The sequence below is a fragment of the Amblyomma mixtum genome, chromosome 5 (genome assembly GCF_055824585.1).
Source record: "Amblyomma mixtum isolate Tamu chromosome 5, ASM5582458v1, whole genome shotgun sequence".
NCBI lineage: Eukaryota > Metazoa > Arthropoda > Arachnida > Ixodida > Ixodidae > Amblyomma > Amblyomma mixtum.
The window spans coordinates 62,328,829-62,354,946 of NC_143016.1; the positions used below are offsets into that span (position 1 = coordinate 62,328,829).

General features: G+C 42.6%; 1 protein-coding gene and 1 non-coding gene across 3 annotated transcripts in view; one reads left to right on the forward strand and one right to left on the reverse strand.

The window, feature by feature from the left end:
* LOC149342419 (peroxisomal ATPase PEX1-like) overlaps window positions 1–19,558 on the reverse strand; it is a 62,266-nt gene extending 42,708 nt beyond the window's left edge. The window contains exons 1-10 of one of the 2 annotated variants that reach the window (XM_089544701.1): window positions 19,167–19,558; window positions 17,620–17,763; window positions 15,627–15,710; window positions 13,651–13,765; window positions 11,662–12,467; window positions 9,993–10,110; window positions 7,439–7,685; window positions 5,136–5,365; window positions 3,128–3,298; window positions 238–392 (exon numbers count right to left, since the gene is read on the reverse strand). In XM_089544701.1, the coding sequence (XP_089400827.1) occupies window positions 238–392; window positions 3,128–3,298; window positions 5,136–5,365; window positions 7,439–7,685; window positions 9,993–10,110; window positions 11,662–12,467; window positions 13,651–13,765; window positions 15,627–15,710; window positions 17,620–17,763; window positions 19,167–19,262 (2,166 nt within the window). In that variant the 5' untranslated portion in view covers window positions 19,263–19,558. Of the gene's footprint in view, window positions 1–237; window positions 393–3,127; window positions 3,299–5,135; window positions 5,366–7,438; window positions 7,686–9,992; window positions 10,111–11,661; window positions 12,468–13,650; window positions 13,766–15,626; window positions 15,711–17,619; window positions 17,764–18,453; window positions 19,144–19,166 lie in introns of those variants that run through there. The other variant, XM_089544702.1, reaches the window with a different exon arrangement.
* A 5,915-nt stretch (window positions 19,559–25,473) lies between these two features.
* LOC149342420 (U2 spliceosomal RNA) lies at window positions 25,474–25,669 on the forward strand. Its single transcript, XR_016283355.1, has one exon. It is a non-coding gene; the product is annotated as a U2 spliceosomal RNA (small nuclear RNA).
* Window positions 25,670–26,118: the final 449 nt, after the last annotated feature.

A 26,118-nucleotide genomic window follows, 5' to 3' on the forward strand; every position in this document is an offset into this window, starting at 1 on the left:
GAACTTGCTATTTTTTCAAACGAATGCTTTGTCCAATCAGCAACAAGTGTATTACAAAGGTTACCCTTAACTCAAACGCCACACAGTTCAAACATATTTTCAGTCCTCTTTGACTTCAAAATATCGAGACTTAAATAAATGACTTCTTAAGCACTGCATTAAAATCAAATTTTATTTGTTTCAAAAGCATGCAGCACATTCTCGCCAGCACTCTGGCATCTTGCTCTCAATACCCACCTTGTTGGGAGGTGGGATGGCAAGCACAGTGTAGAAGATGTGCTGCCCGTGGCCGGCAGTGAGTCGGGCATTGAAGGCCTCCATCGAGCGGCCCGTGACAATGACAGCCACTCTCGAGCACGATTCCTTCAGGGCAACAAGTGTGTTGAAGAAAGCTGCAAAGAACAAAGAAGGTTTGAAGGTTTGAAGGTTTGAAGGTTTATTTCCGCAACTGGGTGTTGCGAGGACAGCCAGTTGCGGCTGTCCTCAGCCGCAGCACAAATGTGATACAGAGCCCTATTATAATCACTGCAGCTACCACAAGTAAGCTCAAGACTGCCAAATTAATCGATATTACTAAATCCCATGGGTCATGTGGACACACTGATTGTCATGCCTACAGTTTGCCCTAAAGGTATTGAGACAATGTCAATATAATTACACAGATTTCATGGCTGCAAAGGAACAAAGGTGATGAACGCACTGTAAGGCACACATGTAAATGTAGATATGACACAACCAGGGCAGCTGGAAGCTAGACACCGGTGTACAAGCAGAGGATTTGGAATGACAATGTATGACTAAAGAATTTACACCAGGTCTAGACTGAAGCTGGAGCACTCGTCCAATAGCTCTGTCCAAGTGATTCAGAAGGCTTTTGCAAATGATGCTGTATGTGTAGTGCGAATATAAGTGCAGTGTAAACAATAAAGAGATGGGTGGGAGTCTCACGAAAGTGATAATAATCCGAATGACCCGAAACAAGCAGAAAAACAAAAAAATTACACCTATTTACACAATGCGGCATAACGCATCAAACTCAATGGTAGGTATTTTTCACATGTACACATTGCATGATTGTGTGTTGGCCATTAAACATGTATTCATAAAATTACATCTTGTCCTGTGCATTCTTGCATTGCTGTACTCTGCGTGTGCCAGCTTAAGTCATCAGTGTGTGTCAGCATGACCACCAACACAAGCGCCATCACTGCACATCTCACAAACCGAACTTGCAAGTGTTGATGCGAGTGCCACACTCACCTGTTCATAAAGTGTCACAGACGTGCATGGCTGGCTGCATCTCTCGCCCTCCCCCATAACCTCCGCAGTGCGCTTCTCTCTGTGTAAGCTCCCACACTGTGTTTACCCCATGCCACAGCTGCTACACTGATTTGTGCACCGCAACTGCAAACACAGGTGGTCATGCCTTTCGCCCTCTTGCCTGTAGCTCCCACAGTGCTTCGCAATGCAAGGTTATGCTCCCCTAGGTTTTACAGTGCTGTGGAACAAAACTTCGCGGGTTTTAGGCAGATGTGTCCCATATACAGCTACAGCTGTAAAATTTTTAACATGCTACGCTCAACATGGGTGACATGATCTGCAGTTTAAAGAACAGCTCTTTTTTTTTTGAGGTTACCACACGCTAATGAAACTTACTGTAGTTTTTTCTACCGTTCACGATTATTTCCACCATGTCTGGTAGCCATGCGACATTTCATTCCAGCACAAACCTATTTTAAAATCTGCCATGTCTGTGGCCTCAGTTCAGATGATTTCTCAAGCAACACTGCACTTTCGCCGTCACAAACATTCCTCGTTTGTCAGTACCCTCTCCCCACTTCACTAACAAAGTTTTGAGACTTGTAATAGGTCGTCTCAAGCATTTTATAAAAGGCTACATCAGTGTCAGCTGCTACTTCAGCCATTCAATGCTTATATGAATGTTTTCAAGTAATGTTTGTGATGTCATCACTTCGTCACGCGAAGCATTGTCCCTGGCCACGGACAGAGTTTTGGTTTTTGGGTTGTGGTTTTTCATTGTTTTAAAGCGGTTCCACTTAGTATTTTCAAAAACAGTTTGTTGTTACAGAGAGAGAGGACTCTAAGAAACATGATGAGACTATCAACTGAAAATATCCAAAAAGACCCCTTCCCCCAAGTTGCCCTTCAATGTGCCGAAACTAACAAGGACCAGTGATTAACAGTACAAGGAGTGTTATATGAGCTGGAAATTCCTAAAACAAAAGTGCTAGAAATTTTGACACAATGTCTAACATCAAAAATACTACAGGAAATTTCATTGCATACTTACTGTCACCTGGGCAGAAGGAACACTGTGTGACATTAACTAACGACTAGCTTTAGACTGCGACCAGTGAACTAAATTTCCTCAAAAGCACAGAACCAAAAATAGAGGCACCATTTCAACACAGTTGACCATATTGGCGCACCATAACACCTGAACAAGCTCACAGCTGAAGGTTTCCAGCAATGCTACCGAGAAAAATAAGAGAGCAATCTGAAGGATCATACAGAGGAGAGTCATAATTTGTAAAATCTTCTCAATAGAACTATTTTAAGATCCAAAGCCATTAATTAAGAGCAAAACTTCACAAAAATTTAAGCCAGAAATTACAGTACATTTACAGCAGCATACTCGATACAACACTACCTGGCAGTCCTCTCACCAGGTGTTAGTCTTGTTCTCTCATTAGAACTAATGCGTGAGCCTTCTACAAGCCATCAGCAATAAGGGTAGAAATTGCTAGGATGTCAAACTCAAGCCCAAAAGTAAAAAAGTTAAACCGAGGCACCCCCTAACATGCCTATGCAAAGAATGCAGTGTTCATGAACAGCCTCAGTAAGAATGAGTAATTACTCCCTTATCAAGAACCACCACTCAGACAGACCTTCCAATTGTTAAGTTTATCATGGCACCCATACTGTAAAGCATGCTCTCATGTTGGGCCTGCAAACCAACAGTCCTGGAAACCAACGCACATTCTGGGAGCAGCAAGTATGGTCATGGTTAAAGCACGCACACACACACACTGCATGCACGCACAAAGACCAGCCACTCTTCAAATGAAACAGCTTTGCAGCTGGTAACCAGGAGAACAGGCCTCACCATCAGCCACCCTGTTGAAGTAGAGGGCATCAGGACTCTTCTCCTGCTCAGGCCCGGCCACAGCCCCTGCCAACGTGTCCAAGTCATCAAACACCAGCACTGCAGGCTCCCTGAAGCAGCACTCAAGCACTGCATCCTCCCACATCTTCCCTATCTTCTCAGCACGCTTTCCTGCATCGACACAGTAGGAATCGCAGGTGTTTTGTCACCACATCATCCCATGTTACAGAACATTTCACGCTTGCCGAAGGAAGTCACAGGAAGTCACATGGAAATCACAGGACAGAAGAATGTCGAAACGCATGAGACACTTCTGAAAGGTGTTAGAAGAGTTTGCTCTGTCCTGACAACATTAAAAAAAACTGCATTCCTGACAGGCACCACATAATGAGAAATTTTTTCAGGAGGTGCCCAGTGTAATTTCTCGAATCAGGAGAAGGGGGCATGCTTGGATACGTGCCTGGTTCCTGAGCTGGAGTCATAGCAATTTTAATTCCCATATGTTATATATATATATACCTGGTAATGTACGATTTTTTTTTTTTTCACGAAATTTCTTCACTGCTTTGTAAACAAGGGCATGATTTGATGTGGATATTTCTTTTGCCTTTTCAGCCCTGTGATCTTTGTTGTTTGGCTGCTTTCCAGGCTATTTGCAAAGTGCAGTACATAGATATTCAAGGCACAGAACGCGTGGCCCTGGTCAGAATTTTCCAGGCTACATGGCGTGTTTCTCAGCTGTGTACTGGGACACCTAGGTATTTCTCCCGTGAAGCTCCACATCTATGCCATCTAAGCAGAGCCTTCATTTTCACCTTTCAAAGCCTTTTGGTTTTTAAGGGTGCCAGTGTCGCACCAAACGGCTGAAGAAGAAACGTGACCGGAAAAGTTTGAGCCAAGGCTCGACAGTTCTCAGCAATACACAACTGTGCTGTCTGGCTGGCATGTGCCGCCAATTAGTGGTATTCTCAAATTTCTCTCACTGCACGTCGGCACCCCTGCGCTAGTGCTCCCCAATTTCCTTATCGAGACTTCTGTCATCTTCCTGCCAATGCAGTAGACTTTAATCCTACATACTTTGTGGCATTCACCAAAAACTCTATCGATTCAATCAAACGATCCATCTCTCAAGGATCTCTCAAGTGAGGTGCATTCAAAGTGCGAATAAAAACATACTCTCTTTCACTCATGCAGAATGTTCGCCTTTGTCCACAAGTCACCTGTGGAAGATCTTGAGAGAGAACACTGAAGCATTTGCCTTACACGCTGCTGTTTCCTAAATGAGCCCCTTGTATAACATCTAAAAGCATGGCAGCAGCACATTTAGGTTAGGCACCAGCATATTGTCTATGCATGTGCAATGCTCGCCACATTCATATGGGAACAAGTTACTTTAGATTGTATTTTTTAGTGACGCACCCCTGTACCACCAACACCTGCACCCTGTTCATCTGTTCGTGCAGTTTTTCTTTTACCCCCTTCTCTCTCTCTCAATATATATATATATAAGGTAAGGGGAATGAGGGGCTCGTTATAAATATGAGAGAAGCCAACAGCCACAGAAACCAAGGAGCACAGGGGATTTTTTTTAATTTATTTATTTATTTGTGGTGTTGATCAAGTAAGAATATTACTGAATATGTTGTCACTTAAAGCTAACTGATTAGAAAAGCAGAAGAAAAAACAACCACATGCCGCCGGTGGGATCCAAACCCACGACCCCCTGTGCTCCTTGGTTTCTGTGGCTGTAGGCTTCTCTCATATATATATATATATATATATATATATATATATATATATATATATATATATATATATATATATATATAGCCCACTTGATAAGGCCACAATTATTTATTTACTTTTATTTCAGAGTACCCCTCAAAGGCCCCAGGTATGCGGTACTACATGAGCGATGGCGTTACACATCAGTAGATAGTTTCCAGGTGGCACTCTCGAAATGTCACTAGGAATTCTGTGAAACAATGACGCATGCTCTTCTGCTCACCCCTCAGGGAACTGCACTGGATGACCTGAATGTGAGCAAATGGGGGAGACTGAAGCAGGTGCAGGGCAAGTGATTTTGCCAGGGTTGATTTCCCACTGCCGCGCTGGCCCGTGATGAGCAGCACGTTCCCCACCAGTTGCTGCTGGCCGCACAGTTCTGCAGCCACTGGCTGCGCTGCTGTCAGTAGCCTCAGCCGAGCCAGGCCTCTCTTACAAAGATCCTTCACACCACTGGTGCAAGCAAAAAGAAAAAAAAAATTTCGCTCCTGCGTAACACACACAACGTACCAAGATTTGCATGCACATATACTGCTACTAAAAATAACTGAAGCTCGAAACATCGATGAAAGTGTTCAAATGGTCTTCACAAAAATATGTATACAAGCACACTTAAAAGCAAACTTTGCTGCGATAAACTTCAGCAAATGTTGCCACAGCAGTATACTTTCAAGTGTATAGGTAGGTGTTGTATTGATCGGTTTACAACAAAAAAGAAAGCTATACCAAATTCAATATTTTAAATTTGAAGTTAACCGAAAAAGGCAAGTATCTTTGACACCAGGATGGAAATTTGGGCAAGTCGGTAATGATCCATAACATAAGAGTAGCGCAAAACCATGGCGACGGACAAAAGGGGAGAGAACACAAGGGGAGAGAGCACCTGTGTTGTGGGTTTGTGTTCCCTCCCCTTTTGTCCGTCACCCTGGTTTTGCGCTACTCTTATGTTATGAATCTTTGACACGTACGCCATGGCTAGCTGGCTGTTTCAAAGTTTCACTGAGTCAAAAGAGATTGACAAAGTGCACAAGCCAGAGGTATGGCAATGCAGTGGTACCATTGGATTAAGAGGGCTCATGGCTTTCAACAAAAATTTTATTTCATGACGTCTTAAATGAAATTTTTGAGCACAAGAGTAATACCTTTACGACTACTCTCACAAAACTTCACTAATATATCTCCAGAAAGTTGTTTTCTAAGATATATTTTTCCACTGAATCTTGTTCAAAGACTGCAAAGTTAAAAAAATGCGGCAGAAGGCTGGTTTAACATTAAATACATTCCTGCTGGCGAGCTACAGGCCAAGACATTCTTCCAATTTTTTTTTCCCAAAGCGAAAATTTTGGTTTTGAATTTGTGTTCGTTGGCATATCTAAAGCGAGAAGAAAATTTCACACATGAAATTTAAAATTCACAAATTTAAAAACAAGGAATGTTCTGGCCTGCAATATGGTCCCAGGAGTGCAACAAAACAAATGAGGTCAAAACAGATAAAACGGCCATGAAGAAATCTGTTCTGCAAGGCAAGTATCTAAGCAGAAAAGTAAGTAACGGAGTAGAATGCTCATAGTAGAGCATTTATGTTTATTATTCACTGCGGTTCAGGAAACAATCTAGAGCGTTTATGCCTATTATTCGCCACGGTTCACGAAACAATCTATTTAGAGTACTTCTCAGTCAATTTCAGCAATTAAACTTCAGGACAGCATAGAAAACGAGGCATACAAGCGGGTACAACAATTTTCAAAAAATCAATTTTTTTTTCACCATTTGTTGGGATGTCACAGCCGCATCCACCCACAAATAGTACATGCAGCTGTATATTCTGAGTCACTGCTCCGATACCTTACATGGCTTTCTAGAGTGAGAGGCTCCACCACCTTCCTATCTGCTGGCAAGGAGCTGTTTGTTCCCTGTCATCATCTATTAGGATGGTAAATGGGCGGAAGTGAGGTTCTCCACTGCCTTTAAGGATGTTGGCGCGAAATTACGGATTAGCGTCACAAAAAGTCTCGTGTTTTTGTTACTGCAACAATTGAGCAGCATTTCCGCCACTTCTGTCAATATGCAGACAACATTATGCCCGGCCCTTGCGTTAAATTGAGCACTACCACCAAAAGATAAAATGACAACCCAGTTTTTAAAAGTAAAGTTGCACTGGCATTTTTGTCTGACAGCTCCGTCATTTAACTTTTGTAAATTATTTTAATGCCCACAGCACTTCCTCGTACAAGCACAACTCTAAGTAGACCAAATGTGCTTTAATTGCTGGAAAATCAGTTGCTAATGCTGATGAAAATGCCACGATAAACTCTAGGTCATTCTTCACGGCATAGGACTACTGCATTATATTGACAAAAATACCAGTAATTCATTCACAGGAAATAACATTCACCAAAGAAAGCTGAAAACTGCACACTACTTTCTCCAAACAACAAAAAAAATGGTAGTAATGGTCCCCTACACTTTCCTTAGTTTCAAAAACTATTGCCTCACTTCATATATACACTTCTAGAGGTCACTCACCCGAGTTCATCAATCCTGGGAGCCTGTAGGTCTGGATCAAGGATACTAATGTGCGACACAGGCAGCTCCTTTGCGTACTTCTTTGAAGGCTGTGGTTTGACAGCTTTCCCAAGGCAAATGTCTACATTACTTGAATCCGTAAGAAAACTGTACTTCAGTAAACCTTCACCATCTCGGTGAGTCCTCCCTGCATCTCCATTGTCACCCCTTTTGTGAGAAAGCTTGACGATAAAGTCTGTCTTCTCTCCTGCACCAAGAAGAAAGGCAAAAATCAATAATCACATCACGCTATATTTTACAGTCACATTATGTCCTTTTTCAAGCATGCGACCAAGAGACCTGGACCTATGCAGCATCACTGTGAGCCACATCAATTCTGTCACCTTAATACCAGCACCTTTCCAAATCACAGCCACATTCTGAACAACAGATATACTGTGTCAAAAGAGGAAAAATAAAACAAGAGAAAAAGATATGCAGTTAAACCTCAATATCTCTTTACTATGAAATTATTAATTGAACGATTCAAAAGTAACGCCCTTCAGATGCTTCTGTAGAGAGAGAGAGACATTAAAATCACAGGAGAGGTCTGCTTGGTTATAAGCTTAGCATGCTACCTCAGGTGACGGACTCTTCCAGAACCACATGTATAAGGCCCTTAGTATGCCGCGATTCTGTGACTCCCCCAAAAAATCGCACATTTAAGCATTTTTCACATTAATTTTATGCTGGCATTTTTTGACACAACTGTTGTTATGGACATCAGTAAGAATGACAGACCATTGAGAAAATGACTAATTTACCTGATCTACACAAATATAACATGATGGGGGTTTGAGACCTCAGGAAAATTTTTTAAGTATTCCCATGATTAGAACGACATCCCAAACTGCTCAGGCCAACCACAGCCGAAGGAGGGTGCACTGCAGCTCAGGTTTCTGCCAGATAAAAAGGTTGGAGTCTGCAGATGTGCCCAGACATAGTCAAATATCGCTAGTTCTAGCTTATGAGTGGCAAGTTTACCTGAAAGCTGCTCAATAATCGATGTCCAGAGACGAAAACCTTGCACAGTTTCTAAGCAAAAGGAACAACGTGAAGATTTCGATGTCCCGTCTTTCCGGGCTGGAATGAAGGAAGTGACCCTAACACTCTCTTTCACTACAGTCATTATGGAGATCTAGTCTGTCAAACGAGCGCCAATCTTTGAGTGAAGATAACACGAAACATTGCTTGATGCTGAGTTACAACATTTACCTTCAATTTTTGAATATGGGCTTTTGCAGCATGCAAGGCGTACATTCAAAATAAGCTTGCACGCTTTTTCAACACGTCTTAGGCTTCCCACAGAATTTCACAGATTCTTTATTTTGTATTTGAGGAATTACGCATATTCTTTATTCTGTATCCAAGGAATTTGGAATTTTCCACAGAGAAAGTTAGGGGCCTTACACATGTACCTAACATCTTGTTTTAATAAAGTAAACTTTCTCTCCCAACATACGTAACCAGCCATTTTTGTGCCATATCCAAAAAAAAGCCGATCAATCCATGTTAAACATTCATATCAAAATGCTCTTCTGTTCTTATCCAGTGCATGTCACACAAGTGCTGGATATAATGTTAGACAGTGGCTCCTCAAAAATCAGCAAATAATGATATAAACTAACACTTTGCATTTCTGCTATAATGCAGCAACAGAGCCACACTTCATCACAAATCATCCGAATACAATACCGAAACTTCTCTCTGAATTCATCAGGTTCCGAAGATGGAAGCTGGAAACAGCTGTCATGCATACTCAAAATGGTTCTTCCCCCTTTTTTGATTGTTTTTTTAGCGGCTTGGCAACAGAAATCAGAGTGCTATGGCAGTGTGTGTCGAGTTATGAAGCGGAAGCCAACAGTGAAGCACTATGTGCCCCTCTCAGTGTCACAAACGCCGCTTGCTCAAGCACTCTACCACCTCATCACTGCCACATTTTCTTCTCTGGTGGCAACGTGATGAAACAGAAAATGGCTGTGTGAACGGGCTTGACATGTAGTATTCAGCTAAATTTATTTCTGTTCTTAATTACTCCATCTTTTGGCCTGCCCCTCACCTCCTAGCACACCTCATCTGGCATAAAATACTCAGGGTCAAGGCTGCCTTTGACATCAACCATGACAGAAACCCTAGTAGTTACAAAAAAATAAAAAAGATCAGCCCACCTTCACCCTGATTCAAGTAAGATTTGACTCAAAAACAGGCAGAGAAACTATTACAACTTACTTACGCAAAAACTTTACATAAAGTTTTTATCAGAAAGCATTGGTATCTGATTATGCAATTTAAGGACAAGGCTAGCCCAACTATAACATCAAGCGTAACTGTGTTTCTGAACCCACATTAACAATGCGGAATTACGGTGCATTACATCTGCATACAGCCACTAGCTTCGACAGTAATTTACCAACACACCTAAAGAACCAATCTCTCACGTTTTTCTTGCATGAAGCAAATATAAAATGATCTGAAATGATAATATGGTAATCTGCTAAGAGCCTAAAATGCTCACCACCGTCATGTTTTAGCCTCAAAAGACCTCCAGATGAAAGCACAAGAGGGTATCCACGTGATGATATGCTGTCACACCATGACCGAAAGGCACTAGAGATGTTGTTCTTCGTGAACTTCTGAAAACAGGTAAAGCATTTGCGTCAAGCAGAGGGATCGGATAAGAACTGGCTCACTTTAATCCTTCACAGCATTCGAAATCCTAAACATAGAACAATCTCAACAAATAAATATTCTATAAATTATCAATTTCAGAGCCCAAGCAAGCACAATACATCCAGCATTCTGCAGAGGCTGGCTGCAGTATCCGAGGGCATACAAAATGTGGCGCACGATGACACACACGGCGAAAAAGTTGTAATTATCAGTATTCAAGAGCAAACAAAAAGAATGTGAATCTCGGTGCTTCACCCTCTCTGAAAGTAAAAAAATTGTGCGCTCCCTGTCCATCTCCAGAGCTATGTTTCTGTAACGTGAAACTTTCACTCCCAGAGAGTGAAAGTGTCAGAGTGAACAGCATTAAGGGGACACGCTAGTAAAAAAACAATTTTTGCGGAAAAAATCGCATTTTTTCTTTTGCTTGTTTTATTATGTGCAAACCATTTTCATTCATGTCCAACAATACGAGCACCAAATATAGATGCGAAATGACTAAACCCTGTGATGCTAACATGCCAAGTGATCAAAAAACAAGCACAAATGAACTATTTTCACGACGGCAACAAATTGAAGTTGCGGCATTTCCCACCGTTGCGGTGCTGCACACAGGTTAAGGAAGCTGCTTGTTTCACTCATTCTCCAGCAGTTCCGTAGCTCAAAAAAGAATTTTAAGCCAGCGGTTTTTATGTCCCAAGAAGCTGCATGCCACTGTCTCTTTAAACCACTTGAGACGCATTTTGTTTTTCATTTATCATTTTCCTGCAACCTCAGTGCTTGTGCATGACATTAGTGTGGTTACTCTCGTCACATCACAATGAAATTTGGTATGGATGTGCTTTACTATACGCAGAATGCAGCTACACTATTCTTATTACAATTTATAGCAGCAAGTGGGAGTCAAATTCATTACAAGCATTGCAGTCCTATCATAAAGAGACATTTTAAAAATCCTGAAAGAGGCATTCTAAAAAATTCTGAAATTTTATACATTGCAAACTTTTTGAATTGTATAAAAGGAATTGTAGCGAGAAAAATGGGATATTTCTCACAGCTGTCTTGTGTAAATACTGCCGACAAACAGGTGCACAAAAACATCCCCATATTTCAAATGCATTACCTGCAAACCAAAGTAGGCAAAAATTGACAACAGATTTAAAGATCTTCAAATGTGAAATTTTTAGTCACCCGGCATAAATGTCAACAAAAAAATTGTTGCCCTGGAGCATGTCCCCTTAAGGGAAGGAAACTGCAGTTAAAGGAGCCTATGGAGGAGAGTCACATGAAATGACAAGCTCAGGAACTTTGTAGGAACAACATGGATATGGCTGATGCAAAACAAGAACAATGAGAGGACAATGGGATGGGCCAATATCTCGCACTAGATCGAATCCAGTTGCTACTGCTGATAATAATTATCTTAAAAGGCACCACAGTGACTAGAAATGTAGCAAATTCATGGACAGTAACCGTACAGTGGGAGCACTAGCCCCAGAAATGGCCAATCCACTCACCGTCTTCCCTAATGGGCACAAGGTAATTGAGCCCAGGGCAGCAGATTGCTCAGGTGCTGAATGAGACTTCAACTCCACTTTGCTTGCATAGTCAAGTCCCAGCTGCCGCCGAAGGGTATCACTCACGAGCACCAAGTCAGTGCCATGCAAGAGGAGGAAGTCCGGCCACGCCGTAGGAACCACGAACACTCGCACAAAGCAAGTTTCACAGTCGGGCAGCGCTCCCTCAGTTCTCTGCTTTTGTGATGTGCTTGATTCGCCCTTTGAATCTGAACGTGCCTTGTCGAATTTCTCTTGAGGTGATGCAATCTTTTCAATGGAGGCAATGAAGGTTGCGACCGACTGGTCATCACTGCCAAGCACATCTGCAGGAATTTGAGATCTCGATGCAAAAACAGTAGTCGGGTGATCGTGCAACAGTTTCTCAATGCTGCCATGGTCTCCACATAACTGCACTGAGCAGAACTTGCGTGGAATCACCCTGGCAGTGAAGCAAACACTCCTGTAACATGAGAGTACTTCTTCAGCATGCTGTGTTGTGGGCGGAGAATCGTACCACTGACTAGTTGCAGGTGACGACTGCGTTCCTGGTCGGTTAAGAATAGCCATAGGAAGGTGTAAAATATGGCTAAACCAAGATGTACTCGCCGAAGCAGCAGTGCTATGCAAGCCATGACCTTGATCGGACACTCTGGACAAAGTGCTCTGATCTGTCTCTTCTCTTGACTCGGGGTTTGTGTCCTGCTCAACAGACACACAAGTGTTTTCAACAAGAGCAACAGGTGTACACGGTGGCACAACAGAGTCTGGAAAAGATGGAGAATCCCCGTTATTCTAACCTGAAACAGTCACAAAGCAAGTATAATATTGTAACGACAAAGCTAGAATGCATAATGTGAGTTACTTGTAGTTTCAAAATATCTAATGATTTTTACCGTCACTCCCAATATTTTGCACTGATAATATTGAAATAAAAACCAGTAACCCCAGAAAATCTGTGCTGAAATTTAGGAGCCCATTAATGCTGTAATGCCCGGCACACCACTTATGATAAATACTACACAAGTTTCTTTTTATTTTTATGCTAGCAAAAGCATATTAAGTCCTTCCAGCAGGGTACAAGGTACATCCCCCAACCTATCTATAAAAGCAATGTCAGACTTTCAGTTGCCAGGAATATAGAAGGCGTGCTAAAAGAATAATCACTGCACAAGCAAACTCTACTAACAACCAAAAATGTCAAGCGGTGTACTATTACATAAGCAATTGATGGAATTAATTTAAATTCTGTTATTGGTTTATTTCATATGCCTGATTATGTCTGTGCAGTTTTATTGCCATTACATACTCAGAAATTAGCCATGTTTGCTATTTACTCATACAGTAATATTTTTCTAAATAAATCTGACACTTTTCTACATTTCTACCATACACGGGCCACTAAAGATGGACATCATTTTAGGTAACTTCATTTTGTCATCAGTGTCCTTTTAAGCAACATCAGCAAAAATCTATGCACAAGAAAAAAATCTAGCCCCAATATGTATAGGCACATTTAAAACCAATTTTTTTCAGCTTAAGTACATAGTTGACAGACCAGTTGACAGATCAAGTGTTACTATTGCTTTGATCTAATAACTATACACCTTAATAATGGCACTTAGTAGTTGCTTAGTTATGCAGTCACTATATGCCTGTAGTTTAAATACGGGCACTTATTTTGCTCTCATGAGACATTTTAATTAAACAGTATATATCAAACCAAAATAAATGAAACATACTTTAGGGTGATCCATTGCCTTCAAGACTATGTTTTGATAATTTTATTCCTTGTGCATAAACCACAGCTAGAAACATGAAAACTCAAAAATTCGCATATGAGCTGCATGCCGTTCTTGTGAACAAGCAACACAAAAAATGTGGCTACAGGAGTTTCTCTAAACAGGTTTGAATGATAAGCTAAGTTTATGGCAACAAAAACTGACTCACCAATTTTCACAAAAATAGGAGACAATGATGATGCCCACACAGGAAGTTTCATGCCACTCCAGACTATGCGAACTTGTTTCATCAACTCATTTTCGAGGGCGGTGGCATGCTCAGACTGGAAAAAAAAGGAACCAAATGCCCTAGAGTAAATAAGGGTGCTGTTTATTATTTATCCATTCATAGATACTGCAATCCCACACTTTGGGATTTTAGCATGGTGCAAGAAAAAAATATTCAAGGCACAATACAATGGCAAAGCATGAATAAATAACGGCAGGTTGAAGCAAAACAAGTAACAAAAGAAAGACATCCATATCAAACAACATTACCGAAGGAGGGAAACAAATGATGTCAGTGATGATCGCAAAACTTCAATGTCACTAAGGCTATTTCTGTCATTTGCCGTTCTTGGAAAAAAATGAATACTTACAAGAGTTAATGTGCAGCTGAAATGAAGTTATTGTTAAAGCATGCCTTTGTCATGACAGCAATTAAAAGCTTTCAACGGATTTTCTTCAGGCACCACAGAGCGCTTTTTCAGGTACGCTTCACTGCATTCAATATTAAATAGTTACCAGAGTGCATCACCCACAAGGATGGCTGCACGTGAAATAGTTACAATCAACTATTAGAATTTTTTTAATGAACATTTAGTTGAGCACCTGTGTGAAGCAAAACACAAAACATTAAACAGTTGTGCCACCGGAAGGACTCTCATCACAACTACTGAAGAAAATTAAGAGTGAACATTTCACGAAGGATGACAATTAAAAATAGAAAAAGGCTTTAAAAATGCACTAAACCTAAGATGTATATTGGAGGGCTTCAGCATCTGTACGCCTGCTTACCGAAACTGAAAACCTTCTATCATGAGTTCCCTAATTTTTTTGAACATGTTAGTTCAAAAAGTTAGCTTAGGTCACGGTAATGAAATGGGAGTCTGTTCATACATCCCTTTAGGGCATACAAAATGTGCCTTCAACAATTCAGACTGACTGAGGCAAACTACAGCACAATTTTTCACCTTAGAAACAATGTGAAAGCTGTTAAGAACAGTATTACATGAGTACAGTTACCAAGGCGTATCATCACTACACAAAGTCTTAATTTCCATTCCAGAAACAACCAAGCAACACCCTAATTAGCTTCCAAGTCCACAGTTTTCAAATGAAGGTGAAGGCCTGTTTATCAATACAAAGACCACTCCATAAGCACCGAGAAGTAATTTTTGAGTGCAGAAAAGGAGACTAATCAACAGCTCGCTTTTTACTGCCATATAGGGTGACACTGTACAATAATGAAGGCAACAATTTAAATAACCATGAATTAACTGGCTCCCTTCCTTCCACAAAGTAGCCCTGAACGATGTGTAGACTTGAGAAAAATTAATCACAACCCTATAGTAGTAATAAGGCCACCAGTGGCAAAACAGCTCTAGGACGCAGTGAACATCACTGAATTCACTCCCGGTGAATACAGCTTTTTTTTTTATTTAATATTTTGTAGAGTTTGCAAACAGCACTGATAACTTTTCTAGATTTTTTTTTTTTCACTGTCCCCAAAAAATCAAATGCACACTTTCTCTATCTCCTCGAAAAGTTAGCATCAAATATTTACTATCAGAATGAAATCAAAGAGTGAAATAAGAGATTGTGTTATAGCGTTAATTAACAATTGCTCCTTCTAATTAGGCCACCTAAAAAGTCATGCGATGTAAACACTCGCTATGGGAGTTAAAACTAACCTTTCAGGAAAAATTGAGATCAGCTGCCGATCATGAGTATGGTTGCATGCGCCATCTTGAAGAGTACAATTCTCTAAGCAATAGGCGCTAAGCTTCCCAAAATACATCTCCCATTAATCATCTGATTTAGGAGGAATCGTTATGCAACATCCCAACATACTGCCGCATTTCACAACAGTTTCTTTTTTTCCCAAAAGCCTACGGCATCCAGCAGTGAGAAAATCATGCTCACAAGCTTTTCATAATCCCTGTAGTTTGATGTTTTCACCTTGGCCTCTACAGCATCGTGGACATCTTCCTGTCTCCTCACTATGACCTGTGAAAAAAAAATAAAAAATTTAAGACAGCGCCTGCTATGAGTTTAGGTGCAATTCTACTATTTTCCGGTGTGACTAAAGCCCCTACAATACTATTAACGCAGCATATCAATCACTCATGCATTCTCCAATAATCATTTATTCATTGAAAAATATTTTGCAGGGTTTCAGGAATTTACTGCGTTGGAGGTAGCACAGGAGCATGGTCATTAAGAAAGTTATCAAATAAATTGAACGTGCAACATCAGCAGAGTTTACACAAACAGAAACACAAATTACAACAAAGAATGAAGCACAATTCAGAAAGAAAGGCAATTAACTGCACCAAACACAACTAAAGAAAGAATGCATGAAAAGCCAAATAACCAAACTGTGTGAAATTTAGCAGTAAAAAGCAAATTAAACTGTTCACCTGTCAATCAAACAGGTGAATAAACGCAAGTATAGCTAAACAAAAGTAAAACTTAAAAAAAGTTGCGGATGGCCACTTTCACAGCGTAGCACGCACCCTGAAAATTAGAAAATCTTGCGATTCAGCTGCGTCAACATTTGATTTTGTTGGCAATCTAGGTAACAGTGACCCTCAGAATGCTTCATCATCAAACTAGTTCAGAGAGCAAGAAAGACTCAAGGAATCAGCCCAGGATATCTTTGTAGCGCCTTAGTTGATTCTTATTTGGGCCCATTTTGAGCGACTCAGCAGCCATTTTGAAAAAGGTATTGATGTTGCCAATGTTGTTTGTTTGTCTCATCTGTAGGTTTTCCACATTATTTGGGCTGGATTTGGTATCACCTACACTAAAAAGTGTTCACCCAACTGCTTTGCCAAATGATGTGCCTAACTATAGGTCCTAAAGTGATTGTTTCCTAGCCAGAAAACTGTTAGAACTCCGACTGTTAGAAAGAACTCTGAAACTGTTAGAAAGCTGGAACTCTGATTTTTTTTTTTTCAGAACTATTTGCTATTCGATAGGCAGACATTTTGTATATTCCAACGTTTATTTAAAATATTTATTTTTTTGGTGCAGCATATCTTTGCAAGTTTTGCACAAATTACATCTAAAAACCTGGATTTCGTAAATAAAATAGTTTTGTGGTTCATGGGGTTTAACGTCGCAAAGCGGCTCAGGCTATGTATGAGGGACGCTGTAGTGGAGGGCTCCGGATAATTTTGACCACCTAGGGTTCTTTAAAGTGCACTGACATCGCACAGCACACGAGCCTCTAGAATTTCGCCTCCATCGAAATGTGACCACAGCGGCCAGGACTGAACCCACGTCTTTCGGGTCAACAGGCAAGCGCCACAACCACTGAGTCACTGCGGAGGCTCATAAAGATAACAAGATATGAAAAACTTTAACAAAGCCCATATGATTAAAAATTGTGTTTAGTTGGCTTCATTTTGATGGATTCCATTAAATTTTAAACCACACAATTCTTAAATCAAGAAAATTAAAGGAAATACCACAAAATACGGCTATTTTTCCCACAGCAGGGAAGGAGTTACGGTGGCACCAGCCTTTTTTTTTTTCCACTAAGAATGCAAGCGTTCCCTCTGGGAACGAGACCTTTTGTTGGAAAACAAGCCTAGTGGAAAAGTTGACTTATATTTCAGCAAATGGTCAACTGTGAAATAAATGACACTTACAAAAAAAGATTAACAAGAGACAAGCACACCAGTACAGCTAGCTTTGTCCGTGAAACACACTTAAAATTTATTAAAATAGCAGTTAAGGTTAAACGTACATTACTCTAAATTTAAATAAGCAAATTTTTATATAAGCCTAATGGGACCTTAATATGATGTCTAATAATTAAGTTATAAAAATAATTAATTATTACTTCAAGACAAGCGTGCTAAAAGGCAAATGACTCCTACAAATTTTTGCACCAGTTGTTTACACTCACCTCTTCTCCATCAGAGAAGCCATATAGCGTTGCAAAATCACCATTTATCTCTATGCAGTTACTATCTGTCGTGGCTCGGCTCCACGACACAAATATGCGGTGCTTTCCTTGAACAGAAGATATTTCGTAAACAGCAACCTTGCTCTGAAAAATGAGTAAAAACTTTTATCAACTTTCAGCACGTGCTCACCCAAGACATTGTACATGATAGAGAATATAGCAACACAACACAGTTTCGATCACACGGCACCTTTACTGTATAAAATATGTCCTCATCATGTGAACTTTAGCATAACAAATGGTTTGAATGAACAGCCGCTGAATAATGATTCAGAGTTTGAAACTGCTGCATGATTTGTAATAGTAAATTGTGGGATTTAAAGTCTCAAATTAATTCACGCCACCTAGCGTTCTTAATGTGTGCCGACGTCACACAGCATACACTTATTCTTGTATTTCGCCTCCTTCAAAATACAGGTGCCGCGGCCAGAATCAAACCCGCGACCTTGGAATCAGCAGCTGAACGCTAAAGCCACTGAGCCACCCCGGAGGGCCTGCATGATACATATAGAATTGGAGATGAGTCTGTGCAATGTTAGTGACCGTAAGTGAAAATCACAATTTCACAGGTGGATTCAGTCGCATGTGTCAAATTTACAAGCTCCCTTTTACAGTCTACAGAAATTTCTTGGCAGGTTGCCTGCATCCAAACACTCTGAAAGGCTTACTAAATGTCATCAAAAGGTTTTCTCACAAGAACAGAGAGAAACGACACGCTGGTAACTTCGACACCAAGGTCACAGCTTTTATCAAAAGTGTGACATGTTCACTTACTTGCAGGTTTCTTTTTGCAAAGAGGAGTAACATTCTACACCATGTATATTACATAACACCACACCATGTTCATTACATTTCACCATAGAGTTAAAACGTATTCACTGTGAACATAAAACAAGTTCACTGATCCATGGCCGTGTCTGCCAGTGAGCGATATAAACCAGTGAGTGATGTGAACAAGTAAGGGCATGTTTTTATATGCTTCTCGTTTAACAGTGCATACTCGTTCACTCACTAGCATTTGATCCTGACTGCATATTTTTTTACTGAAAACCGAATCGAACGCCGAATGTCGAACTGTACCAAAATTTTACGCTAACCTGACTCTCGTGCACACTAGGAAAATGAGAGAGCCGGTTCCGTTCCCTACAGGGCATTCTTGTCAAGCAGCCGTCGATTTCTGACTTAGCTTGCTTTCGAAATACAATGCTGGAAGCAATGGGTAAAAGCAAGGGTGGAAGAGCGGGCTAGTTGGTAGTTCATCTTCGGGAAAACACAGCGCACTCCAAGGCACTCCTCCTTTCTTCGTCCTTGTTAGGAGTGCGCTGTGTTTTCCCCAAAATGGGTAAAAGGACCTCTTCCACGTCGCCAGATCAGGCACGACAAGGAAACATCCAAGACACGCGACGAATAAATACCTGCAGCAAGTACTACATGCAAGAGGCCAGAGTGACAGCGACGAACTGTAGATGGCATATCAGACTACTTACATTGTAAGATGCTTTCCTCTCCCATTCTTTTGGAATGCTAATGAAGCACGATTGAAAAGAAGAGAATTTTAGCCTTGCAACCTCTAGTGCATCCATGCTTGACTACTCCAAGGATAATGAATTCCAAACTTGCTACAAAAATGACAGGAAACTACAGGCCAGGATGCTATGCAGCTACACCCTCTATGCTCTGCATTTCAGACAAGGAAACAACAGGCGAAACGCGTTATCAAGTGCTCCAAGCTATTATCAAGAAAAACGTGCGACGAGATTCGTCTCTTGCAATTCACTGCAATGCTTCCTGGTTGTCCCCAAGTTCTGCTCCCAATCGCACTTCGCACCGACAGCCACATGCTACCCGAAAGTAAACAGTAGTCCATGCCCCCTTGCGTTCATTAGACGCGGTAGTCACGTAGGCGTTTCCAACGTATTTATGACGATGCCAATCGCGATCATTCACTGCACCAGCCCACAAATTCAAACCTCAAAGTGAAATTTGAGTCTCTGAGTGCAGAACGCACCACTGGTTTAAGAAGTACAGTATGAAAGCAACACAGCATCGACAGCATAAGCCAACGTTCATGGAAGTTTAGTTCCATTAACGTTGGTCTAAGCCGTCTCAGCCAGTGGTCTCAGCCATCAAAACGCATTCTTTATTAGGTTAACCTGCTTTTAATGAGCAATGACCGCAAATACCACCTCGGATTACGGATAAACCAACGTTACTAGAAAGACGGCCGACTGGTGTTGCTTTCAGCCACGCAGCAGTAAAACGCGCCAAATTTAAACAACAGGGCACGTCGCTGGGCTGGTTTGGTTGGTTCATTACAATGGAAGGACAGGTTGCGCAAAAAAAAAAAAAAAAAACATTCACGAGACGGGAGATCGTCTTGTCCTCACTTGTGAATGTCTTTTTTTTTTTCTTTGCGCAGCCTACCTTTCCATTGACAAATTTTAACAATTAGACCCCATTTCCATAACATGGAGATAATATGATAAATATAAATGACTTGTTTAGTTATTTCTGCCATTGCTCACCGTAATTACCATAATTGTTGAGTCGATGAAAAATGCCGCCATGGCGATACCGCAGGAGATCGTTGTGTAGATGAACACACCTACTCGTCAACTGCTCTAGCAGACGTCTTCTATAGCTGCCCAACTCTTGCGGGCGCTCGATGGAAGTTACGTCACGGTCAGGGCAATTTGTGAATTCAGAATCCCTTGAGCAAAATTTATTTATGCTTTTATGCAGGAGGTTAACTGCAGGTGAGGTCCTGTGGCAGACGATATCGTCGGAGGCGCGCTAACGAGGAGGTCAGACATGTCATGAGCAAGAATAATTTCGACCGGCGGCTATGCGCCCTGTAGAGGCAAAATTTCCATGTTTATTATTCCCAAACAGGCTAGTCGACTGCAAGCGAGGCAGAAGGCTGTAGCCCGAAAAGATCGCGTCCTTCAACAAGGCTGCACGTATGTACGTCCCCGTGACAACGCCGATATCCAAGGGATGATCCTGTGAAATGTTGAAAGGACATTCGGATATCACAAGGAAGTGCGAAGAAACTCCCGCGGAAATCCCTCACATATCTTTTCGGCCGCATTATCTTTATACAAGAGAGATCTGCAGGATGTCCCTGGGGATTTTCATGGGTGGTCTTAACAAGGACATATTGGTGGTCAAATAATGGAAAATTTCTCTGCGAATTTTTATGGGCCCAAGAGAAAAAGAGCTCCGTCCACGTGAAAAATATTCGCAAAGCAAGTTAAATTTTCTCCGATTTAGACGTTAAGACTACAGCCGATTACAGTGGTGTAGTTGCTTGGCCCAGTGCTGACATTTTTAAGGGTAAAATCTGTATAGCATCTCACGCTGTCACGGCGAATTAACATGTCTAACAACAAGCATATGCGCAAGATCAGGCCACAGAAACACTACAAACTAGAAATCATGAAGCATATCTGCATAGGAAGAAGAATTTCCGTGAGCTATATGTACTCCAAATCTAATTAAGACCCCCTTTTTGCAGCCAGTGGCTTGTGCACTTTAAGCAATATTATCATTCAGTTATGTGATGACCCAGATAGGAAACGAAAATGAGTGGACCACGTGTACGTTGCAGATGTAACGTCTTGTATTAGAAAGAACATAACCGTCCACTCTGCTATCTATGTAAAGGTGGCGGCGAATCCGACCTCGAGGAATGCGCGCAAACATTGTGAGAAATTGACAGTGGCCGCTCTCTGAGATGTTATGGAAACAGTCCAAAAATGTCCTTCAGAACAAGTTTGAGAATTTTCTGGGGATGTACTGAGGCCAGACGGCCGGACAAGGTGAGGACAGGACCAGTCAGTAGAGGACGTTGGAAGTCCCAAGAAAGTTGTTTTTTGTCTGACCGTTGTCCTCGGCCGCACGTTTACAGTAGCAGCTGCCATCATTTTTTGCAGTGTGGTGGCCTCTCGTATTTCCTCGCTGTACAGCCAGACCTCGCCAGCGTGCACCCCAACGTATACATGCCCAACCCACATGGTCCGTGATCTGGAATTCGCCTGTGACGGCGATAGTATAGTGCCTAGAATATACTTCTAGGCACTATAGCGATAGAATAAGGATTCATCCACTTTGACTTCCTCTATTTGGCTGCACATGAGCAGCACGTGGCGTTCCGCACAAGCCGCCGTACTTGATCAGGCCGTACATATATATGTTACGCATTTTTTTTTTTTTCGAAGCGAAAGCTTCACAAAGCCAAGGTCACTGTGCTTGCGGATTTCACCTTCATTTGACCTTTAGATAAAGCAAAGGAAAGGAAAAGTGCACATGGCTCCCTCTTATTAGTCGCGTGGCGGTAGTGACAGATGTTCGCTGCATGCGTTAGCACTGACAACATTATGGCAGAAACACGGCGTTGGAGCCATAGGCCATCAGCGTTCATTGTGTTCATTGGCACTGACAATGTTTTAGGCTCTGATGATTTTAAAGGAAATGCGCATAACTGGCTCCCTGGGTGAGTGTACGCCTGAATAGCGCTTGGAGGCACGTGGGGTACGTGGTGAGAGAGAGAGAGATGTTGGCTTCATGTTTTAGCGCTGACAGCCTTGTGGCAGACACGCGGCACTGTAGCAATAGGCCGCAGCGTTCATTGGGTGAACAAACTTTCGCGATCTACCATTAACTACCACCTGCCAGGGTGGCAGGGTGGCGCTGCAGTGTCGGCAACGCGCCGGATACGCCATAGCTTTCGCTCTCTAACCAGGTTCAGCAGTAGTTAAACCGCAGATAATTTTTTCTTGACATCTTCACATATGGACGCCCGATGTCTCAAAATAAAGGTGGCCGTGGCTGGGCGGTCGCGCATGGTCTCGCCACTTTAATGTGACAGCTTATCCATCCAGCAGGTCCCGCATCTGAATGTTGACTGTGCGGTATTTTCGGGTGGCTGCATGCCCATGCGAGTCACGGATCTGGTGCACAGCAAGCAGCCTCTGCGCCCCCCCCCCCCCCCCCCTCACACACACACAATTCCTTCAGCGAGAATCGGCGACGCGTGTTCCCGGCATGTAATTTTTAATCAGAGCGTTCCTTGTTTCCAGGGCGACTCCATGTGTAAAATGTCAAAATCGCTGTTCTACTTGTTGCCATATATGTTGTGCCGAAGGTTTTAATTTCGCTGGCGCTCTCGAATGGCGCGCGTTCAAAACACAATGGGATTCAGGAGCACGTGGCCTACTTCGGTTTGGTTTGGTTTGGTTTATGGGGTTTAACGTCCCAAAGCGACTCAGGCTATGAGAGACGCCGTAGTGAAGGGCTCCGGAAATTTCGACCACCTAGGGTTCTTTAACGTGCACTGACATCGCACAGTACACGGGCCTCTAGAATTTCTCCTTCAAAGAAATTCCAGCCGCCGCGACCGGGATCGAACCTACGTCTTTTGGGTCAGCAGCCGAGCACCATAACCGCTGAGCCACCGCGGCGGCCGTGGCCTACTTCAGGACAGCAAAATATCAGTTAGGAGTTCTGCAGGCAGCTCTATCTAAGAACGCTGGCGGCAGGTCAATTGTTTAGGATTACGCGTACCTGTGCAAACTAGTGTCGTTCAGCGAGGTCATATCTGAGAAGCGTTATCTCCTGAATCAGGTCACGCTGCTGCCTCCTTGCACTTTCATACGCGGGGTCGAAATAAATTTCCGTTGATTCCTGATAGCTGTCGTACTGCAAAAAGCGCAACTAAGGTGTCCACTGTCCGAAGGGGCCAGTTATGCGCCTTTGCTTTCGAAGCTTAAGGTCATTTGAAGGTGGAAACTAGGCACATGGCCATCGAAGCACGAAGTCCCGTAGTGAAGCTTTCGCTTCAAAATCGGCGTTCCAAAACCCCGGCGATCACGACATACATATGTTCCTTCCGCCGCAGTAGCCAGCAGAGTGGCGCAGTGGAAGCGTGCTGGGCCCATAACCCAGAGGTCCGTGGATCGAAACCACGCTCTGCTACAATTTTTTTTTTTATTTGTGCGTGCGTCAAATTTAAGGAAATGTATTAGCTGTCATCCTTTCGAAATACTTTTGGGTCGATGAATTCACACACAATTTGTCACAAAGTCACTAGACCAGTAGGGGCAATAAGTTAACACGAATGGATCTGCAGGATGTCCTCAGGATGCACTTCTGAGGCTATTGCATCATCCAGGACGTACAGGTGCGCGGACAAAAGTAAACGGAGCACGCAACTGTCTTCGAATATTTTTCACGTGTCACCTAATTGAAATTTCCAGCAGTGGTGCGCGCACGCTGGTAGCGGAGGTTTGTGGGCTTTCTTGTAGGCAAACAACGCTTCTTCATTACCAATGGAGAAAGTGTGATTGCACTTCGAACGCAATAGCGTGCTCCGTTTACTTATGGCCGCGCCTGTACACTACTGATCTGGCGTCCTTACCCCGTAGCTGGTTCTGTTCACCGGCCTCAGCAAGTCCGTAGGACATCTATAAAGCTAGGCCTACACGTGTTTTCAGGACGTTAGACAATTTGACATAGGCATGTGCGTAGTTATGTGCCTCGTGGGCAGCATTCACGAAAATTGCGCAACAGCTTTCTTTTCCACTTCTTTCGTGCTAGATTTTCTACCAGTAATTAAATGGGAATGGGTTCTGCGTGCCGGCTCGTCGGAAAGTGACTCGATCTATCTCCGACTTTTGTCATATATATATATATATATATATATATATATATATATATAATCAGAGGCACCCATTACATCAATCTACTGTGCTAAAAAAAATATTCTAGCGCGCAGTCGCGGGTAGAAAAGATTAGCACACATGACGGAACACCAGCGCTGGAATGACAACGCGTGGCGCTGCGGGTGGCGAAGAGGCTGATAACGAGAGTGCCGGGCCGTTCCCATTCTACAGTAGTAGGGGAGTTCAGCGGACTGCCACAGACAGCAAAATTACTGGCTAAAGGCAGAGCTATCATCTATTGTTCCCGCGAGTTCCTTTTGACAAACCATCGCGGACATAAAAAAAACAGTAATAAAAAGAGGCCATCTTTGCTCATGATAACCGAGCCAAAATAAATGCCGCAAGCACAGTCACGTGGGGTCGGCACTTCAACGCTCGGGCGGTGCATGCTTGAATTGATAAAGCTTACTTCACGCCGTCCCTCCCCTACGCTGCAAACATGGAAACAGCCCGTTAGGCAGGTCTGCGTACCGCAGCGCCGCGTGGTGAGGTATACGAATTCTAATCGCCAATGATCTGCGCTAATACTTTTTGCTCGCGACTGTACGTACATGCAACAGAATTTTTGCATATATCTTCAATTCTTTGTCATGGTTCTCTTATATCAATCTTCAACAAAGATTTATTTTATTTAAACATATCCTTATGAAAAGAGTGCGCCACGAGCGAGAGAAGGTTGTTTTAGTTAATGCCAAACCCCTGTCCTGCGAGTGGACGGCGACTTCGCTTGGCCTGGCTTTGCTGAATTGGTTGGACACACGCCGTCGGGTTTCGCGACGACGCCGCCAGGGTGACCACCCATGAAGCAAACGTTGCATGAAGCCGTGTTTATTGTAAGCACTATATGTTGGTTCTGAGGAATCAAAATGAGAATTGTGAGCAGATTAGACATTTATTACCTTCATTTGACTAGAAGACAAGTGCCCCAAAAGTCACAGTGCGCCGATATAGTGCGCGCATTAAAGCAGGGGCTGAAACTCAAGAGCTTTGTGGCTGGCGGCTTACAGAGTGGCGTGGGCTAGTTGGCAGGTCAACCTAGGGGGCTTCGACTCATGGTAGCATTCCATGGTTTATCGCTTCTCGGCCTCCTTTGGCTAAGATCAATTGTGTAGTATCTGTTCTTATCAGCTTAATATCTGATATGGGTCCTATATGGACTCGATGATATTAAACGTATTTTTGTAGCTTGGCGGAGTGTTCGAGGCTTGCCTCAGCTCTGCCACGGGTTGGCCCGGTATTGCACTGCCGCCGGGATCAGCCCACTCACCCTTATGGGTGAGGTTTTAATAATCCAAAATCAGAGAGTATCTACGCAACGGCGTCCGTTGCCCGCGGCGTGTCGCGAATAAGTTGTTACGGCTCGTTCTCACGTCCGTCCGGCGGTAACATCCAGGATCCAACGCCTGACGTACGTGACTCACGGACGAGCTTAGCTTACGTCATCAAATGGATGACTGCTGTCCATACGTAAATTCGTTTTCCAAATACCGTGATGTACTCCGTGATGTACTGAAAACGTACACATAACGTCCAGTTTCAGATGACGTTTGAACCATTTGAGGATATCCTATAGGACATATATGGTTCTACCTGGGTCCTTTTACGTTGGTCGATTCGTTTTGCAAGCCTAGCAATTAAAGTTATTCGGGCGGTGCGTGGGCCTGGCGACACCTCTAAGATTCGAAGCACGCGTGCATCTAAGGATGCCAACCGGCCT